The 17,194-nt window shown below is 42.1% G+C and overlaps 1 protein-coding gene across 4 annotated transcripts in view; it reads right to left on the bottom strand.

Moving 5' to 3' along the window:
* The window catches only part of LOC132572729 (aminomethyltransferase, mitochondrial-like), a 29,350-nt gene extending 12,367 nt beyond the window's left edge, over positions 1 to 16,983 (bottom strand). The window contains exons 1-6 of one of the 4 annotated variants that reach the window (XM_060240094.1): positions 16,820 to 16,983; positions 14,047 to 14,235; positions 10,926 to 11,039; positions 9,926 to 9,994; positions 6,044 to 6,148; positions 3,066 to 4,869 (exon numbers count right to left, since the gene is read on the bottom strand). In XM_060240094.1, the coding sequence (XP_060096077.1) occupies positions 4,828 to 4,869; positions 6,044 to 6,148; positions 9,926 to 9,994; positions 10,926 to 11,039; positions 14,047 to 14,235; positions 16,820 to 16,960 (660 nt within the window). In that variant the 5' untranslated portion in view covers positions 16,961 to 16,983 and the 3' untranslated portion in view covers positions 3,066 to 4,827. Of the gene's footprint in view, positions 1 to 3,065; positions 4,870 to 6,043; positions 6,149 to 9,925; positions 9,995 to 10,925; positions 11,040 to 14,046; positions 14,236 to 16,819 lie in introns of those variants that run through there. The other 3 variants (XM_060240090.1, XM_060240091.1, XM_060240092.1) reach the window with 3 other exon arrangements.
* Positions 16,984 to 17,194: the final 211 nt, after the last annotated feature.

Below are 17,194 nucleotides of genomic sequence, written 5' to 3'. Positions count from 1 at the left end.
GGCTTGTGGTTATTCACTACCAAGTAATCCCTACTTTCTCTGTTGCTAAAGTATAGAGAAAAAAAGGTAAAGGTAGTCCACTGTGCAAGCACCAGTCGTTTCCAACTCTGGGGTGATGTCGCATCACAACGTTTTCAAGGCAGACTTTTTATGGGTTGGTTTGCCATTGCCTTCCCCAGTCCTCTACACTTCCCCCCAACAAGCTGGATACTCATTTTACCGACCTCGGAAGGATGGAAGGCTGAGTCATCCTCAAGCTGGCTACCTGAACCCAGCTTCCGCTGGGATCGAACTCAGGTCGTGAGCAGAGAGTTTGACTGCAGTACTGCAGCTTTACCACTCTGCGCCACAGAGCTCCTAAAGTATAGAGGAGGGAGGTAGAAACCCCACCCCTCACCTTAGAAGGACCCAGTCAAGTAAAGAAATATGAAAAATTTATGCTCCATTGCTGTGTTGAAATTTTATGCCTCCTGGCTTAGAAAGCCTTAATTTCAAACCACAAGGTCGTCAGTTTGTTCTCTGCAGTTTCTGATATCCTACATACAGTTTATAGTTTCTTACTCAGTACAGCCTTTTAGGCCCTCATCTGGATGGGCTAGGCTAGCCTGATCTTGCCAAATCTTGGAAGAAAAGCAGAATTGGCCCTGGTTCGTACTTGGACAGGAGATCACCAAGGCAGGCCAGGGTTACTCAGCAGAGGCAGAGAATCACAGACCACCTTCTGAATATCTCTTGCCTTAAAAACCCGACAGGGTCACCAGAAGTCAGTTGCATCTTGACTGCACTTTCTACCACCACCACAGTCTCGCAGGTGTAAGGAGGGGGCTCTGGAGGGCTCAGTGGACACATATAAAACAAATCACTATCACTGCTGCATATGGACAGTGAAGATGGCTCCCTCTGTCACATTGAATATTGTGCACAAGATCCTGTGGTATGACTGCAGCTGTCTCAGAGCTACAGTGTTGAACACAGGTTGTACTACTAATTCAATATCTTCAACTCTGAGCCAATAAAAGCTACATTATATGACCAGTCTAATTAAGCAAAATTATATATATTTGTTGATACCACCCACTCTTCTCTTTATTGATTTAGGATATTTATATGCTGCATATCTACCGAAATATGGGACCAAAAATGGCTTATTTTATTTTAAAATAGTAGAATTACTCAACAAAATCTTTATTACTGATGCCAAAATCTTTACAAAATGCCAACCTATACAATATGCTCCTGCCAGTTATGGAAAGAATCAAACAGAAAGCCAAGGCTCTATTTTCCTCCATTAACACTAGTATTACCCTGTGTTACTAAGTTTCTGAAATTTTCACTAGGCATTACCTGCCTGTTTCCAAATTTTCTGCTATCTTTTTGAGCCTTAAAAAACAGAGCTATGTATTTTTAAAATTAAAGGCTCTCCAGAGGCTAGAGTATGTTGAAAACCACTTTCTACACATACACCTTACTGAAGAATTACCACCACCATGCTCATTACAGTACAATATTTGAATTGTTTAAGGTGCCGAGAATGAGCCATTACCTGAAATGACTAAAATATTTGCATCAGTAAGTTTATACTATATAATGTATAGAACAGAGGTGGCCAAACTTGCTTAATGCAAGAGCCACATAGAATAAACATCAGATGTTTGAGAGCCATAAGACATGAATGTCAGATGTTTGGGGGAAGGAAGGAAGGAAGGAAGGAAGGAAGGAAGGAAGGAAGGAAGGAAGGAAGGAAGGAAGGAAGGAAGGAAGGAAGGAAGGAAGGAAGGAAGGAAGGAAGGAAGATGGAAAAAGAGAGGTGGAAAGAAAGCAACTTTAACTTTAAATGCATTCTCTAAGCCGCCAGCTGGCTCAGCTTGGAAAAGTGATCTAAAGAGAGAAATGCCTTCTCTAAGCTGGCTAATGGGGCAATGGGGGCTTCAAGAGCCACACAGCAAGTGTGAAAGAGCCACATGTGGCTCCTGAGCCGCAGTTTGGCCACCCTTGGTATAGAACATGTTTCTTTTACTGGAGCTTTGAAAGCAAACTTCAACAGCCTTGTACACTTATAGCACTACAAATGGGTTCTATACAAAAGGTCAGATGTCTTCTGAAATGTGGTAAATGTCAGACAGGAACAGATCAAGTATAGCCTTTTGGTATGTGTATTTTACTGTCTGTAACCACACTATAGAATACTGTGGTAACATGCTAGCATGGTCGAGTGGTTAGCATATCACACTAGGATCTAGGAAAGCACTCATAGTATTCTTGGCAGGAAGATGGCCCTGATCATTATTGGGTATAAACACTGACACAATCTCCATATATCATAAGGACAAGCCTTACTTAAATTTCATATTCTGTTTCAGGCTGCCACTTAAAAACTAATTTAAAAAACCTGGAAAGATTCCATCCTAATGAACCTTTCATATCGGAAGAATCTTCATAAAATCAATATGTAAATAATGGCGTATATATTGCAGCATCAGCTTGGAAGACAGCAGCAAGGGGAGCATTTTATAGGAAGTAAGGCTACTTTGATCAATAGCCCCAGAGGATACCACAACCAATTAGAGATCTTCACATAGCCAGGGACTATGAAATAACAGAAAGTAACATTAGGCTTTGAATCCAGAATTACGAAGGGACAATTCTCATGTGGAACATTACATCATATGGACCAAGAAAAAAAAAGTAGATTGGATAACTGGAAGTATTGATGTTCTTCCTTCTTCTTCTGCAGATGTTCTCCAGAATGGGCTATTTGTTTCCAGCACCTTCATCTGGATCACTCTCTGCTTCCTCCCTTTAGAATTCTCCTTATTTGCATTTAGTTACCTCAATGAATCAAGAACTTGACAATGCATTTGTGATCCCATTCCCACTGGACAAGCAGCACATGAAAAAGCAGACCCTTGCTGTGTAGTCCGGAAGTTTTCTCTTCTGGCCCATGATAAGTTTTATAAGTCAACCTAAATGAGGCTTCACTAATGGCACAGGCAGAACTACTGTTTTGCAGAGTGCTTATTTCTGCTTCTCCCCCCAGATAAACACAATACATGGTGATGAAGCCATTTGAACTAGATAAACATATATTTAGAAAGATTTGGTAACCAAATCTGGTTCAGTGTAATAGGATAAAGACCATCAGGCCCTTCTCCAACTACAAATAACTTAAGTAGTTCATAATAAATAAGAAGGAAGTTATTTAGAGGTACAGGAAACATTACAAAGGCTGCTCCCAACAACAGATACCAAATTTAATTTATACATCCAACACCAACAATTAATGTCATTCTACACTCTCCTCTGATGGCTACCAATCATGCATGTACAGCTAGAAGTACCCTGACCCCAAGGAAGACATATGTGTGGAAGCCATGTAGCTTTAGGCCATTTAGATACATAAAACAATGTGCCCCAAATGCGAGGGGCTCAGGTATTCTTTGTAACTATCACTTTGTAACAGCCTACTCAAGGTTTAATTTCAAACTCACTTTGCAAATGGAGAATCAGGACAGAAAACAATTTCCCAAAAGGCAACCAAGTCTTTTCTTTGTATACCAGGAATCTCACCCCAGACTTCTACTATGCTCATTTGTTCTCTCAAGTGCTCCACCCGCAACCCCTGAGGGTAGTATGTGGCAATTAACAGCTTCAGCCATGCAAGAGTAAACTGAAGAGCAGAGATAGAAACAAAGAATGTATTTAGGAATGCACAGATGACAGCAAGTAAAGAGAGGTGCAACTATGTTTTCTAGAAGGCAAACCCACTGCATGGCTGAGCTTAAGCTTTCCATGGTTCTAGCATGGTTCCCGCTGAAGGTGGAAGGGTACTCCAGCAATCAACTAAAACCATGCACTGCAAGTTTTATTATGCACAGCACATAGCTATACATGAGTGCAAATTACGTCCATCCTTGCACATCATGTTCACTGCCTTGTAGGCACAGACAGCTCCAGCTCAAGCAAAGTGTCAGGGATAGTCACTATCAGGGCTTTTATTTGTAGCAGGAACTCCTTTGCATATTAGGCCACACATCCCTGATGTAGCCAATCCTCCTGGAGCTTACAGTAGGCCCTGTATAAAGAGCCCTGTAAACTCTTGGAGGATTAGCTACATCAGTGGTATTTGGTCTAATATGCAAAGGAGTTCCTGCTACAAACAAAGCCCTGGTCACCAAGGGTGATTATGCATAATCACCAAGGGAGCTACATTCCTCCAAAGAGGAAAACAGATTTGTGAAGAGGTGGCCTCTTGAAAACTTATCCATATATCCTTTTCTTTTCCCACTCAGGCATTAATAAAAAACCCTACAGCTTCTTGTGAGGTAGCCACAGCAAAGGAATCTGTTACTGAACTCTGCTTTCATCACTTGCAGCTGGGACAAAGCACCCTCTGTCTGGCCATTTCCAAACATCTCAGGCCATCCTCAGGCCAGAGACAGATTCTAAATGAAAGAGAATGCTCTCAGGGGGAAATGCGCAGCAGTGAACAGAGCTTGGGAAAAAAAGAATAGATTTTTTTTTTAACATTCCTAAATTCGGCACCTGCAGTTTGGAGAAGAACCAAAACTCTCCAAGCGCCAATGCAAAATGCAGTTATGAGAACGTTCTCCACGCAGGACTTAGGGGTGTGTTGAGTGGGGAGACAAGACAGAACCTATTTTGAAGAAAGGCCTAGGAAGGTCACCCCAAGACAGCAGGAAGGAGAAGGGCCAGGACGTGAAGACAGCAGACCTGATCCATGTCTTCTTGCCTCAAGCCAATTCAATAAGGCAGGGATGCAATCTACTGAATCCAGCTCTTGAGAACCTTCTCAGTTTCTAATCCAGATCAAGTGTAGGAAAGCAGGTTGAGATCATAGCAGCCATCCACCTAAAACAGACACAAATAATTATTTTTAGTAAAAACACAGCAAGCTGGGGACATGGTTGCCCCCCTCCCAACATTGGCTCCGTTCAGATGTAAAGGGAAACCATGATTTAGCACTATGTGAATGAATCCAAGGTCATCCTTAGGCTCATGTAATGACCCTGAGTGTGACCAGCTAATAAATTATTTCCAGTCTTGCTGCAAACCAGATTGCAATTACATCTAAACTGAGTCGCAGGCTTGCATGCTCAGACCATATTACATCTGTACTGAGACACTATTACTGTTCTCCTAACTAGGGATGAGCCGGATTGGTCCACTGGCCTAATTTTGTCACAGACCAGGGGCTGGTTTGTGATCTGTTTGCTAGGTCTGTGCATTTGCAGTTTTGATGGACTGCCCATGGATTGCAATTTTTTCAGGCATTTGGTCAGCTGGAGCAGTACATGGTCCAGATATGCTGGCACCCAGGGAATCTTTTGAAGCATCACAAGTGAGCTCAGGAGGCATTTAAATGACTTCTGAGCCCACTTCTGGGTTGTGCAGCATCACAGACCTCACAAACCATAAACAGGGAAATTCTGTGGAAGTCCATGGAATTAATGAAAAACAAGCCTTCATGGACCTCCATTTTTCTGGTCCATGCCCATCTCTACTCCCAACCACACTATTTGGAGATACAGAGTGGGGTAATGAATGTAGTACTGGGTCATGATGGGCTGGCTTCTAATTTTCACTCAGCCATGAAGGTTGACCTTGAGTTGGTTCCTTTCTCTCAGCTTAATCTCCTTTGAGTTAGTAGAAAGATATCGTGCAAGCCATTCCAAGATCCTTGGAAGAAAGAATGCAAACACAGTAAATATTTAAAAGAAGTCCTACAAGCTGGAAGCTCTCTTCATCTAGGCTATTCCCTCATCATGGCACCAGACTACTTACTGCTGAAGCCAGGATGATAGACTAGAGAGGACTTTTGGCCTGACTCCGAAGAGTTGTTCTTCATAGAGAGGCCCTACAAGCATCTGTTTCTCTCAGTGAAACCTAAGCATACAGCTAAAAGGAGTTATGAGTTGGACAAGGTACCACTTTTAACCACATTTTTAGTGTTTGGATTCTGACTGGAGTGCAATGAAGAGACCCCTTGCCACCAAGCACTGAGCATAAGCAAGAGAAAACTAACATCAAAACGTCCAATCTGTGCTGCTGGCTGGCTGGCTTGGAGCATCTCCGTTAGGACCCACATTTGCTGCACTTCAGAAGACACTTTGTCAGCATCAGGGAGTCCCTGAAAACAAAGAACAGTTCTTCAGCATCTGGAAGCTGCTCCCCACTCAGTGAACATAAATCAACCCCAGATAAGTGGTAAGAACATAAGAGAACATAAGAACATAAGAGAAGCCATGTTGGATCAGGCCAATGACCCATCCAGTCCAACACTCTGTGTCACACAGTGATCAAAAAACCCAAGTGCCATCAGAAGGTCCATCACTGGGGCCTGGATACTAGAAGCCCTCCCACTGTGCCCCCACAAGCACCAAGAATACAGAGCATTACTTGCCCCAGACAGAGAGTCCCAACAATACACTGTGGCTAATAGCCACTGATGGACTACTGTTCCTATGTTTAGCCAATCCCCTGTTGAAGCTGTCTATGCTTGTAGCTGCCACCACCTTCTGTGGCAGTGAACCCTTGGGAACAGCAGTGGGAAAGCAGTAGAAGTCTGCAAGGAGATGGGAAGGGAACTTTCAAGTATTGCTCCTCCCACCCAAGAGTGAAACTGCTTTCCACGGGCAGAAAAGAAGATTCAGATCCAAGCCTCTGAAATTAGTGGCTTCGGCACCTTGCATTAACTCAAAGGCTCAAACCCACAAAAAGGCTCATGGGACAACAAATCTTTCAGTTTTTAAGATGACACAGGACCAGTGTTCCCTTTAAGCTGAGTTAGTGTGAGCTAGCTCACAGATTTTTAGCCTCCAGCTCACACATTTTTGTCTTAGCTCAGGAAGGATGACCCTAGAGCACACTAATTTATGCAGTAGCTCACAGCTTTAAAGCCAGTAGCTCACAAAGTAGAATTTTTGCTCACAAGACTCTTCAGCTTAGAGGGAACATTGCACAGGACTCTTATTCTGTTTTTGCAGTGCAGCAAAGCAGCTAAGAGACTGAATTACAACTGCAAAAGTCCATGGTTCAAGTATCACTCCTGTTACTTGGATAAGCCACTGAATTCCCTCCCACATATATGCAGATAATCACACCTTACAGGATTGTTGCAAAGATGACAAGATGATGCACAAAAGGTGTTCTGAACCCAACCAAACCTGATATAAATGCTACCAGCTAATATCCCTGGCTCCCAATGCTTTTGATTTATTGTCCGTTTAATCTCTCTGGCTCACTCATAAGTTCAGGTTATTACATGCTATGTGTTATTAGAAGCAGGCAATGAGCAGCTCTGGAGCATACACATATATGCTGACATCCCTCCCCCCCTTTTACCAGAGTCAGCATACAGGGCAGAAGGTTAGAGGAGTATTTACTAAAACAGCATACACACAAAAAAAATCTAAGTACTATATCTAAATAGGAACGTGACCAGCCCCCATACCAATTGGGACAGCAGCTTCACAGGGTCACAGATAGATGAGAAGAAGAAGAATTCCATGCCCTTCTCTCTGAATCAGAGTCTCACAGCAACTCACAATCTCCTTTATCTTCCTCCCCCACAACAGACACCCTGTGAGGTAGATGGGGCTGAGAGAGCTCTTACAGAAACTGTCCTTTCAAGAACAGCTCTGCAAGAGCTATGGCTGACCGAAGGCCATTCCAGCAGCTGCAAGTGGAAGAGTGGAATCAAACCCAGTTCTCCCAGATAAGAGTCTGTGCACTTAACCACTACACCAAAAGGTGAAGATTCTTCCTGCTCCAAGGGATCCCTGAAGTTTCCACCACCACAATCATCATCATTAGCTGTTGAGTCGAAGTCAACTTATAGGAAGCCTGTAGGGTTTTCAAAGCAAGAGACATTCAGAAGTGGTTTTCCACTGCCTGCCTCTGTGTAGCAACCCCCAACTTGTGTGGTGGTCTCCAATCCAAATACTACACAGGGCTGACCCTGCTTAGGTTCCAAGATCTTCTGAGATCTGGATATCTTGGGCTTTCCTGGTCAGGGCAACCTAAAGGTCAAAACTGTTGGCAGAGTTTGCTTTCAATGAATTTATTTGCAAAAAGACAACTGACTGTAGGCCACTAATACAACAGAGTCCTTCAGAGCACAAGCACAAACATATACTAACACACAACAGACAGAAACAAGAGGTAGGCTGAAGGGCAAGAGAAAACATTCAATAAACCCTACAGACTAGAGAATGCACCACAGTGGTTTCTAAGGAGTCCTGCTTCTGATTAGCAATACACAACACCTTACTCTCACTCATTGACTGCCCTTCCCTACCATTCCTGTGCTGGCTAAAGGAGAGGATGGGGGCCAATCTGCCACTGCACCTCCTATCACACTATACACTAATATGTCAGCAGCCCTTCCAAAACAAGTTTATTTATTGTGAGTCACCCAATCCCCAAATACACAGGCTCTGGGCGATGTACAACAAAAGTTAAAAACATCAATATAACACTGTCAAAACTAATAAAACTATCTTTCCTATATTATAGTTTCAAGATGGTGCTACTAATTTACACTTGTACCCGCTCCAGACTATGTTGCTATCTTGTAGACAGGGCAATAAGGAGGCTGAAGTGAAAAAGATGGAAGAAAAGAGGATGGAAACTGTTGCTGTCCTCAACCAAAAGCCTGGAGAACATCTCTGCCTTAGAGGCCCTGCATACTTGCATTAAGTCCTGTAGGGCCAGGGTAGTACTTGGCAGAGTTCCACATGGTTCTGGCCAAGCACATTCCTGGTCTTTTGGGCCCGGGATCACCAGTAGGTTGTTTTCAGTAGAGTGTAACTTCTTCCCAGAAACATACCAGAGGAGGTGGTCCCAAAGGTACTCATGTCCCAGACAGCTCAAGGCCATAAAGGTCAATACCAAAACCTTGAACCTGACTCAGTACTCCACTAGGAGCGAGTGTAGCTGGTGCTGCACAGATTGTATATGTGCCATCCATAGTATTCCTGCCAGGACTCATGCTGTCACATCGTGGATCATTTGGAGGGGACAGGAAAGGGGCTAATTGCCCTGCTTGGCATAGATGGGAAAATGCCAGCCTGGCAATATTCATGAGCTGGGCCTCCATAGTTACAGATCACACACAAACGTTTCATGGATTGCACTAGTGTTAATGGCACCCCATCACAAGTGGGAAGTCTATGCCCTGAGCCCCACCCCCAAGCCACAGAACCTTTGCTTTGCTGGATTCAGTCTCAGCCTACTCTTTTTTTAACCATCCCACCACAGCCTCCAAACTCACAACCAGATTATCCAGGCAGTATCTGGGCAGCTGGCCAGGAGCAGATATAGCTGGGTGTCATGGGGTACTGATGACACCCCAGCCCAAAACTTCATACCAGCTGGGTGAGGGGGTGCATGTAGATGTTCAATAGCATCACAAAGAGGATCAACCTCTGAGGAACCCCACATTTAAGGGGTACCTAGTTGACATCCTCTCTCCCAGTGCCACTCTCCATCCCTGACCAAGGAAAAAAGAGGAAAGCCATTTCAAGGCTATCCCACAGACTCCCATCTTGACAAGGCAGTGGGTCAGGAGATTGTAATCGACCATATTGAATGCTGCTGATCCAGTTGAAGCAAGAGATATTAAAAAGGAAAGAAACACTTGATTGCTCAGAATACAACCGGATACTCCACAGGCAATGTGAGCATGGCACATCTGGATGGGGCAAAGCTGATGGCATCAGTGTTTGACCAGGCTTTGCAGATAGGAGAAATCTGAGAAAAGGAATCAGTTTCTTTATCCAAGACTAGGATTGGCAAGGAATTCACTGGCTGTCTCAGTTTCCCATCAGCAATCCCCAATGGTAGGCAGGTGCCAAATTCCTAAGGGATAGTGGTAGCAGGCCCTGGTCTCAGTGACAGTACTCACATCATTCAAGCTGGCTGGTCGTTCCTGAGATGGGCATGAAAGCCAGGCTGGAAAGCCTTTCTGTGGGCTCTAGAAGAAAGAAGAACCCCAGATTCAGGTTGATACAAACATACATATAGCCCAGCATGCTAAGGCACCTCCCCAATTTAGTATTTCACTCTGTCTCTCAGAACAGATTATGTACATAAATGGTGAAGGATCTCTATAAATATTTGCCTCAGCTGTTCCCAAGGAGATATTGAATTCATTCTTAGATATACATTCCAGAAACAATTTAATATTTTATTTATTTAGAATATCTCATATGATTTGGTGGTGAGAGATCTTTATGACATGGGGAGAGGGAAGGAGACTGACTTCAGGAAAGGGCAGCTGCATCTCAAAGAAAGCTCAAAGGTATATTTAGGCCTAGCAGTTGAATAAGTAATGCTCAAGTGTCAATAATAGCTTGAGCTGGAAGGTGCAATGTAGGCAGTCAGAATGAAGACTCAGCCCAGCAGAGGCAGGATAATATTAGAACTGGATTGGCAGTTTTGATTCAATGGAAAATATTTAGGTATAACAACATCTCAAATTTAGAATGAGAGTAAATTCAAGTGACAGAGTCTAAGAGCAGCTAATCATGCAAAAATAACCATTGTGTTTTACTGGTTAGTGTAAGACTAGGATCTGGGAGACCCATATGCGAATCTTCACTCTACTGTGGAAGCCTTGCTGGGTGACTCTGGCTAGTCACACACTCTCAGTCTAACCAACCTCACAGGATGTTGTGAAGATAACATGAAAGAAAGGAGAATGATCTGAACTGTTTTGGGTTCCCAGTCGGGGAAAAGGCAGGAGATAAATGAAATAAGTAGATAAACAACTCAGGCTATGGGCCTCTTTCTGAAGAAGCCTTCCCTTGACCCCCGTAACTCAATAAGCCATCATAAGACCCAACAAGGGTGAAAATAATGGCTATGTAAGGGGAAAGTGCTTTGACAAGGGGCTGGGCTTGCACCTTCTGATTCCCAGGGAAGAGTTGTAGCTCCTCTATGCTGAAATGCAGCCACACTGGAGAAGGCTGACGTAGGATCAGACGTATGGCAGCTACCCGGTCCATATCACAAAGCATCTAGTAAAACAGCAAGGGAAGCATAAGTTAAATGCAACTGCAGCAGGAAGTAGATGATAATAGAGCTGAAGCACTTGATCAAATAAGGTAGAAAGGCACAGAGATTACTATGTTGCAGTTATGGAAGTGGGGTGAACTAGTCAACTTTTGATGGAGCTGGTATAGTTCTCTGGGATATGCTAGGCAAATGATTACTGCAGTATTGAGGTCAATAAATTATGAGTGCAGAGGCTTTTCACAAAGGATTTCCTTTTACCTTATAGAACTGTGTTACTAATTCTCCCTTAAAGAGCACACTAGAATTGTCATTCACAATACAAGAGGGCTAGCATTACCCAAATAATTACACTGTCTACCACTCACAGTGCTACTAAGAAAAAGTTCAGGATACAAACAATATAAAAAGATTCCAAATGGGCAATACTATCAAGAGTTCTAAGAAGAAAGGCCAAGTCAGTATTTTATTGCGGTTCAGAACAATGGAATCATTCAATACACAGACATTGGAGGTTTGGTCAAATCTTGGCTTAGCCACCGACTTGCTGGGCACACTCTGACAAAGTTATTTAAGGTCTTTTTTCCAACACTGTCAGGATTCAGGCCAGGTAACAACAATATTATACAAAAATACAAATATATTAGAAGTAGGGTTGCCAATCCCCAGGTGGGGGCAGGGGATCCCCCAGTTTGGAGGCCCTCCCCCCGCTTCAGGGTCGTCAGAAAGCGGGGGGAGGGGAGGGAAAAGTCTGCTGGGAACTCTATTATTCCCTATGGAGATTTATTCCCATAGACAATCATGGAAAATTGATGGTATCTGGGGCTCTGGGGGGCTGCTTTTTGGGGTAGAGGCAACAAATCTTCAGTATAGCATCTAGTGCCTCTCTCCAAAATACCCAAGTTTCAAAAAGATTGGACCAGGGGGTCCAATTCTATGAGCCCCAAAACAAGGTGCCCCTATCCTTCATTATTTCCTATGGAAGGAAGGAATTGAAAAGGTGTGCCATCCCTTTAAATGTGATGGCCAGAACTCCCTTTGGAGTTCAATTATGTTTGTCACAGCCTTGATCTTGGCTCCACCCCCAAAGTCCCCAGATATTTCTTGAATTGGACTTGGCAACCCTAATTAGAAGACATCATACAGATAAACCAGAAACTGCACCTATAGCTTTAAAACTGACCCAGAAGTTCTCTTAAATAGCTGTTTTACAAACTTACTTGACACCACCTGCCTTACTCCTTCTGAGAAGAGAAGCTATATCACAGCTGCAGCACAGAAACAGAAAAGGCCCTGCCTATTTAGATCACATCCTTGAGAGACAAGGCACTGGCAGGTATGGTAGAAAGGTATCCAGATTTTTCTACAAAAAAAGTGTGGGGGAAATATATTCCTGGTGTGGTACAAGCCTTTAATTTGAAAGTGGTTCCCATAATTCTTTATCGTTCAGCTATTTGAATTAAAGCTATCCCTGATAATATTGACCAACCACTAGCCCAATTCTTAAGGAAAATTTTGAATATCCCCTGCTGTGTATCAAACACTGTATTATGAGCAGTATTTGGACAGATGTTCTTGGAAGCAAAAGCATAGCTTTTTGTCTTTAAACTGAGATTAAACAGATCTTTGCTGAAGATGTTTGTTAGCCACTCTAAATTGGGATACCCACAGATTAACCTAGATGAAAGCCCTGGATAAGACTCTGATGAAAGTTAAGAATGTTGACTGATATTTTTGAGATGGGCAAAACTAAAGCATTTTCTCTGTTCAAAAAGCAAGTCCTTGAAATCAACCATGGTAGATTGAACCCAAGAGCCTGCAGAGCATGCTCACCCTATTTTTTGGTCTTTCTTACCCAAAATCTTTACCCCCTTATATATAATATTTTACCATCCCATGTTATTGCAGAGCTTTTCTGTTTGTGAGACTGAACATTATACCTACAATGGTTTTGCAAGGGAGATTTTTTTTAACAGATACCCCACACTGATAGAATGTGCCCTTGTGGCCTTAACAGCATTAATGCATCCTTTCATGCTCTGCTAGAATGCAGATTTTTTGAGATTATGAGGGATTACTATATTAATCCTTTGTTCAACCAACCGTCCCAATACTCCAGAAACCCTGGCTCTTGAGGATCCTAAGATCACTCAAACAATTGTGAAATTTGTCTCAGTCTTTTTAGCCCCTGTATAAAAAAAAAGAAATACCATAAGTGTTTTTTGCTAAGATTTGTGAATCAATGAGTTTATGAGGATACAAGAGGAAAGGAAAAGGATTATAGGAAATCTTGTTGCAAGGAGCACAACTGTCACATAGGTTCCCATTAGGGAGTAACAGCTGCACTCCATTGGAGCTTTGAGCATTATAAATTGGACCTAAAAAGAACTATGGGTTAATGAAATATTTTACATCTTGATGAGTTGCCCATGTTGTATATCAAGGATATCTGACACCACTTATTCCATGGGTGAACATCTCAGTGCGAGTAAGGTCCATTCTGTGTATGTATGTTTGTTAAATTAGCGGAGTGCTCAGTTTGAATTATACCACAGAGGAAGGCTTACTGCTGAAACTCATTTGATATTGTTTTTTGCATATGGAGACATTATGTACCCTTTAACCTGTATTTATATGAATGAACACTTGTCTTTATATTGGGATTAGATACTTAAAAGCTTAACCATAGGATTGTAGTTTTTAAAATTATATTTTAGCACTTGTGATTGTATTTTAAAATGATATATTTTGCACATTTGCACTATGTACATAGTTATATTTTACTTTCTTTGTTTCAATCTTTTTGGTTACCAAACAGCAGCCTGGTTAATACAACCTCATAAATCACTTGAGCTGAAAGGTGCACTATAGGCAGTTAGAACAGGGACCTACAATATTTACTGAGTGATGTTTATGCTATGCTGTAGGGAAAAGAAGGACAGGCACAGGCTGTAGAGCACAGGCTGGAAACAATATCAGCATAGGTGAAACAACAACAGCTGAAATCCTGACCTGATGCCTAGAAACAGAGAAGTAATCCTGTGAGCCTTCCTCTGTGTGTGGGTGAGGCATCAAGCAATAGTTTCGCAGACAGGTAACCCACTTGGAAGGCCTTTCATCTCCACCATCTGTGGAACTCTGGCGCAGCACCCGCAGGCTCAAAAAAGCTGTGTAATAGTTTTTGAATACAATTTCCTGCAGCTGAAATGAAGAAAAGATATAGAATATCCAGGAAAAAAGCAACTTATGGAGGCCCTACCCATTCCATCCTCTGCAGTTTAATGGGAGCTCCTAAACTTCAAGGGCTCAAGAACCTTCACCTCAGACCCATGTCAGAACTTGGCTAAGAAAGACTCCGTGATTACAGCTAAGGGAGATTTGTAACTGAAAAAAGGCTTCAGTGTCAAAAAGTGGAAGTTGCAAAGTTGAGGTTAAGAACAAGATAGAGCCAGTGACCAAACAACCCTCTCATCAATGTTTGGAAGCAAGAGAAAAAAGAGGATACGAAATCTGCGGTTAAACTAGCCAAGGTGACCAGAAGGGTCTCTGGGCACAAATGTTTGGAAAAGCAGAGTATAGCTCATGCAAAATACTTAGAATAGAATACTGCTTCTTCAAGGAACATACAAAAATGGGAGAAAAACAGAACAGGAGGAATTAGAGATTGCTACATCTTGCTAAAGTTTTTTCTTCACATGTACACATGAAAACATGTTTACCTTAGATAAAATGTGGCCAGAACATGTTCAAAAGTAATAATCACAAGGGGAAGATATAATTCAACTTTTAATCTCTCAATTAAAAGCAACAGAAACATTTCTCTTTAAAAGCTGACCATCTAGCCAATGGAAGTGCAGAGCAATCCAAGGAGAGAGAAGAATAAAAAAATGATACCATCCCATGAAATTGTTTCTACCCTCTGAAACCACAGCAGCAGCAAAGCTATGGACAACTGTGTATGCTAAGCTTCCTCTCTGCCATCCCAGAAGACCAGACCTTGACTATCTGCCTTTGAAGCTAGGCTACCGTGTAGCTTCAGCTGGTACCTTTAATTCCTATGGGGGAGGTAATGACATGTTTTGTATATTTTTACTTTACTAACTGTTGATTGCTAGTGTAGCATGCTAACTAGTTTGATTCATAAATCTAAACTCATGTGTGTCTTGGTTTCCTTAGAATTCTAAAAACCAACCTACAGCACTGCAGCCCAATCAGCAGTTAAACTGAGTGCAACAGAAGTATATCAAGCACTGTTTGGGACTGCCTACTCCCATACAAACCTACCAGCAGCTGTAGTAATCTTCTGAGATCCTGTTTTGGATGCCCCTGCCTTATGAGGCTAGATGAGTGGCAACCCAAGAGAGGGCCTTCTCTGTCATAGCACTAAAATTATGAGACTCCCTGTCTAGGTTTATTTGTCTGTTCACTTCTATCATGGTCTTCCATCAGTAAGTGAAGTCTTTTTTGTTTAATCTGGTATTTCCTCAATGTAAAAATATACAAAACACATCATACTCCTGCCTTAGGTTTTAATTGCTCTGTGTGCATGTGCGTATGTGCATGCATGTACAGTTTTAGTTTCTACTGGTAGGTAACCCAATCCGATGAAATTGTAGGCAAAATATTGCCTCCCACCAGTCCAGCTAATTTGTATTCCTAGCAAATTAGGTAGCCTATTTTGGAAGGCAGCAGTCAAGGAAAGCCAAAACTTGCCTAACCCTATGAGAAAAGGTATTGACTCAAATACATTAATGCTGGTATAATTATTGCCACATAACAATTAAACAGTAATGAATCCTTTCATAAAAGATAATATTACTAAGAACATTATCTAACATCTCTGTAATGCTTTTTCATAAAAGCTGAAGTTCTGCATGCATATTACTTTTAACTTTAGGCTTGTATTATTAATAGAGATGGGGGCAAAACTGTAGCAATCCATGGATCATGACAGATAAGTAGAAGGATTTTGTCATAGAGGAAATGATACATGAAGCAGAAAGGAGTACTGAAGGTGATGTTCTGTTGGTGGATTGTTAAATGGAATATTTTTTATTTTAGTTTTAAGGAAGGATAAATCTAACCAATTGTGATCTTGTTAGTCTGTCTGTAGCTGTAGAAAAGAGCAGAAGTCCAAAAGCACCTTAAAGTCTTAGCAAAATTTATGACAGGATATGAGCTTTTGTGAGGCACTCATCATTTCTTCAGATACAGTGCTGCATCTGAAGAAGTGAGCAGTGTCTCAAGGAAGCTCATACCCTACCACAAATTTTGTTAGTCTTTAAAGTGCTCTTGGACTCTTGCTCTTTTCAATTGTAATCTGTATATTTGCTGGCCACTGAAATGCCAATGATACACACACATGTGTGACTGCCTCATGTTTAATGACTGGTAAACAATAAATTTTCAAGATGTGTGTTAGTTGACCAGTAAACTGTGTAGCAAATATGTATAAATTAGTAACAATCAAAGGTGAAATTAGAAATTGCCAGTACTTAGCTGCTTGCAACTTCTGCAATTGCTAATCAATAAACAAATTTTTCAGGCAGAAACTAACTGGACTGAAGTTATTCTTTTAATGCAGAGTTGAAGTCCGAAGCAGGAAATGCACTGATCAAACTCTAGTGCAATCCTTCTAAATCAATTAAATGCAAAGGGCTCAGAACAGTGTACCTTTTCTTGGGGCTACTCAGTTAGTTCAAGGTGTAGGATTAGCAATACAGCGACAATGGTTAATCACGAATTTATGATTACATCACTACGTTTGTTCAGCGCTCATACTCACATCAATGGTCTGAGAATGTGGTAGTATCACATCAATTACTGCAACACCTGGCCGGCCTAGCTCGGTCCTCATGTCACCCACTTGCAGCATGACTGGGCTTTTGATGGTGCATGGTGTGGGCTCATGAGCCATTGTCCCCATACTGGAAAAGAGCCAAGGGCTCAGTTCAGTGGCACATAATAACTATATCCACTTACCAGAACACAAGAAATTCCACCCTATTCAACAGCATATACACGGAAGGAGGGGCACTACTAGCAAGCACAGAGTTTCACAGACGAACTTGTAACTTGGCGGCTCTTTGGGTAGCTAACAGAAGTCCTGCTGCAGCCTACAGAAGCTCAAGATCCAATGACCAATTAAAGTCAGGCCTAT

This window comes from Heteronotia binoei, chromosome 5, assembly GCF_032191835.1.
Source record: "Heteronotia binoei isolate CCM8104 ecotype False Entrance Well chromosome 5, APGP_CSIRO_Hbin_v1, whole genome shotgun sequence".
In the NCBI taxonomy this organism is placed as follows: domain Eukaryota; kingdom Metazoa; phylum Chordata; class Lepidosauria; order Squamata; family Gekkonidae; genus Heteronotia; species Heteronotia binoei.
This window is presented reverse-complemented; position numbering and strand designations above follow the sequence as displayed.